This window comes from Empidonax traillii, unplaced genomic scaffold (assembly GCF_003031625.1).
Source record: "Empidonax traillii isolate 1590-97213 ecotype Southwest subspecies unplaced genomic scaffold, ASM303162v1 scaffold114:size1751661, whole genome shotgun sequence".
Lineage (NCBI taxonomy): Eukaryota > Metazoa > Chordata > Aves > Passeriformes > Tyrannidae > Empidonax > Empidonax traillii.
In genome coordinates, this window is record NW_020955307.1 from 1 (window position 1) to 3,282 (window position 3,282).

Here is a 3,282-nt window from a genome sequence, read left to right on the forward strand (position 1 = left end):
AGCAAGGAATTTGCGAAGTTATTTTTATTTACGCTGGTCAAGGAATTGCTGTAATACTTGTGCAAAATGACATTCCCCATAGTTGCTGAATCATAGAGTGATAAGGTAGACATCCCTGTTTGGGCCTTTACCACAGCCATTGCAATGTTTGTTTATACATGTCTTACTCCTCTTGTGAAGTTGTGTGGTTGCAGGCGGTTCGTTACTCCAAAGGTGCTGATGCTCTGTGTGTTCACAGTCATGGGGAAAGCCGAGGGCTCCGTGGCTAGGGAAGAATGGCATGGACATGTTACCGCTCTCTCTGTTGCACCAGAATTTCGACGGCTGGGTTTGGCTGCTAAACTGATGGAGCTACTGGAAGAAATTTCAGAAAAGTGAGTGATATGCCTATCTTTAAACTTATCTTTAAAAGTAGTATTTCTACAGACACCTGTCTCTGGCTCAGATTGATGTGCATGAAACGGACACAGAATTTTGCTGTAAGCAGTGTTCTGATTTTCTGAAATTCCTCATAGTTGGAGAACAAGAATTATGAAAGTTGCTTAGCGGTTTACAATCTCTGAGCCAGAATGAGTAGGACATAGCCTGAATTCCAGTAGTGATACTGTACAAAAGACCCTTTTCTTGACAGGAAAAGAGCTTTGTGAAACATCAGCAGTAGGGCCTCCAACATACTTGTTCAGTAACTGGGCTTTGTGCAATGCATTCAGGCACAATCTTGAACAAATTTTGTACCACTGACAAAATTTTTTTTTGGGCTTACTTTCCATCTTCTTGGTTACTTGTACCTATGAAGTTAATATATTGTCAAATCAGCCCACAGTGAAATGTCCTTAACTCATTCTGGTAGGGTAATTCCACTTGGTAAAAACAGAAAATAGTACAATATTTTGAAAAATCTGCCTAGTGAGGTAAAGGGCTATCCCCCATTAGGCAAGTGAATTTTTGTGACTTATTCCACCCCTCCTAATCCAATGCAATCTAAAATGTGGATTTTTTTTTTTTTTTAATTATGTCACTTGGATCTGAGGTTTATGTGGGTGTTTAGCTTGTCCTTTCTGTTCAGATTTCTGAATGCACTGGCTAGTCTAGAAAGGCTGTGTGACAAAAATAAAATGAAATCTGTGCCTGTGCTTGAATTTTCCTTTGGTAAAGGAGTGCATCTGTTATTACAGTGTGAAAGGTGTTTGATTAGTGTACTACATCATCAGACTTGCTTTGATATGATTACAGTTATTACCCATAGGTTGTTACTTAGAAATACATTCACCTACTGTTCCTTAATGTGTTTTTCCTTTATTTGTTTGTTTTTTCCTCCCCCCCCCTAAAGAAAGGGTGGATTTTTTGTCGATCTCTTTGTGAGAGTATCAAATCAGGTTGCTGTAAATATGTATAAGCAACTAGGCTACAGTGTGTACCGGACAGTGTTAGAGTACTACTCTGCCAGCAGTGGGGAGCCAGATGAAGATGCTTATGGTAAGTAGTATTTATTCTGCCTCAAGTTGAATGGAGTGATTCTTACGTGAGGGTTCCTGGGCTTGTTTGTAAGACTATTTTTTTTTTTTTATGTAAAACAATTTCAGATAGTTGTTGATGAATGTTGATGAATATCCTGCTTTAGATAACTTTTCTTGCTGAAAATTACATCAGTTACAAAACCTAATCCAGCAGTTTATACATTTTGTATCATCTCTGGCAAAATAAACCACAAAATAAGAAAAAAAATGAAAAGGAATGGAAGTACTTTCTTCCTTTCTTCCCATAACTGGAACTTGAAACTTGTTTTTTCTCAGATGTCTAACTACAAATTTACAAGTGTCAGTGGCCCACAGTGGCAGAGAATTGGGTGACATTTTCAATGTAAAAGGGAAGGAATGTAGAAATTCAACTATGTTAATGTTGATTCTGTTAACAAAAGTACCTCCTCTTTCTGGATCTCTTTTTCTGATAAGTATCTTCCCAAAGGGTTATGTGGCCATGCTGTGTATCATTTCTATTCATGCACTAATTATTCAATATGTAGGATCACTATGAAATATAAGGGCTGCTGACAGCCATCTAGTGTTGTTGCAGGTGCCTTAAATCACATATTTGTCCCTTTAGCCTGCCACTTCCTTCCTGTTCAGTCAAGTTTCATGCAGAGTTATATTTCAGTTGATAACATTGCTGCTGAACAACATTAAGAACATTACATTATTAGAGTGTGCCTAGAGGAGAGCAGCCAAGATGGTGAAAGGTCTCAAGGGCAGGACTTAGGAGGAGCAGCTAATGTCCATGAGTTTGTTCTTCTTGAAGAAGAAAAGGCTGGGTTGTGCCCCCATCACAGTCTAAACCTTCCTCATCTGGACACCACTCTCTCTGGTGACCAGTGATAGGGCATGAGGAGATGGAGCGAAGCTGAGTCAGGGAAGGTTCAGGCTGGATGTCAGGAAAAGGCTCTTCACTGAGAGGGTGGTTGGTAACTATAACAGGCTCTCCAGGGAAATGGTCACAACACCAAGCCCATCAGAGTTCAGGAGGAGTCTGGACAGTGCTCTTAACCATATAGTTTAGTTCTAGGTAGTCCTGTGTGAAGCAGGGAGTTGGATCCTTATGGGTCCCTTCCAACTTGAGGTATTCTATGATTCTAGGAAATTTTCTTGATTAAAAATGATGTTATTTTAGTAGAGAATTCACTTCATATGGCTTTGTACAATGACCACTGTAACTATAATAGCATTTTTTCTGTTTGCCACAGATATGAGGAAGGCTCTTTCCAGAGATACAGAGAAGAAATCAGTTATACCTCTGCCTCATCCAGTGAGGCCAGAAGACATTGAGTAACTGTAAGCTGTGATTCTCAGGCAACTTACTAAGTGTCAGGTCTGTCCCTCTTAACCTCCAAGAACTTATGGATGAGAAATTTCAGGCTGAATGTTTTTCCCTTGAAATACCAAAAAGCAGTGTTGAGAAGCTGACTAACACTGCTTCTATAGGTAATGGCTGTATACTATCACACTTACTCTATTAGTTTTCCTTTCAAATATTGGAAATTCAGAGACTATTAAAATGGAATTACCTCCTGTATGGTTGTTTTCTTGGTTTTGTTTCAAACCAAAATACCTGAGATCAGTCATAGTAAAAACTCTTTAAATGCATTTATTCATGAGTAGTGAAAATGCTGTACAATACCCAAGATACTTGGAGAAAAGTCTTTCCTCTCTTCATGGCACAGGACTGAACTGTTCACTGTTGAGCTGGAAAAGCCATACAAGCAAGGCAGTCAAGGGTTTTTCTCACTGA

General features: G+C 39.2%; 1 protein-coding gene across 1 annotated transcript; it reads left to right on the forward strand.

Moving 5' to 3' along the window:
* The first annotated feature begins 6 nt into the window (after window positions 1–6).
* Window positions 7–3,064, forward strand: LOC114057105 (N-alpha-acetyltransferase 20-like). The gene is made up of 3 exons (XM_027882938.1): window positions 7–374; window positions 1,331–1,476; window positions 2,738–3,064. The coding sequence occupies exons 1-3, from the start codon at window positions 145–147 to the stop codon at window positions 2,821–2,823; spliced, it is 462 nt and encodes a 153-aa protein (XP_027738739.1). The 5' UTR covers window positions 7–144; the 3' UTR covers window positions 2,824–3,064.
* Window positions 3,065–3,282: the final 218 nt, after the last annotated feature.

Bases quoted from the DNA above. Each gene is read 5' to 3' on its own strand.
- LOC114057105 (XM_027882938.1), top strand. From the start codon at position 145: ATGTTTGTTTATACATGTCTTACTCCTCTTGTGAAGTTGTGTGGTTGC. The intron at 375-1,330 runs GTGAGTGATATG...CCCCCCCTAAAG, and splicing joins CTGGAAGAAATTTCAGAAAA to AAAGGGTGGATTTTTTGTCG. The intron at 1,477-2,737 runs GTAAGTAGTATT...TGTTTGCCACAG, and splicing joins GCCAGATGAAGATGCTTATG to ATATGAGGAAGGCTCTTTCC.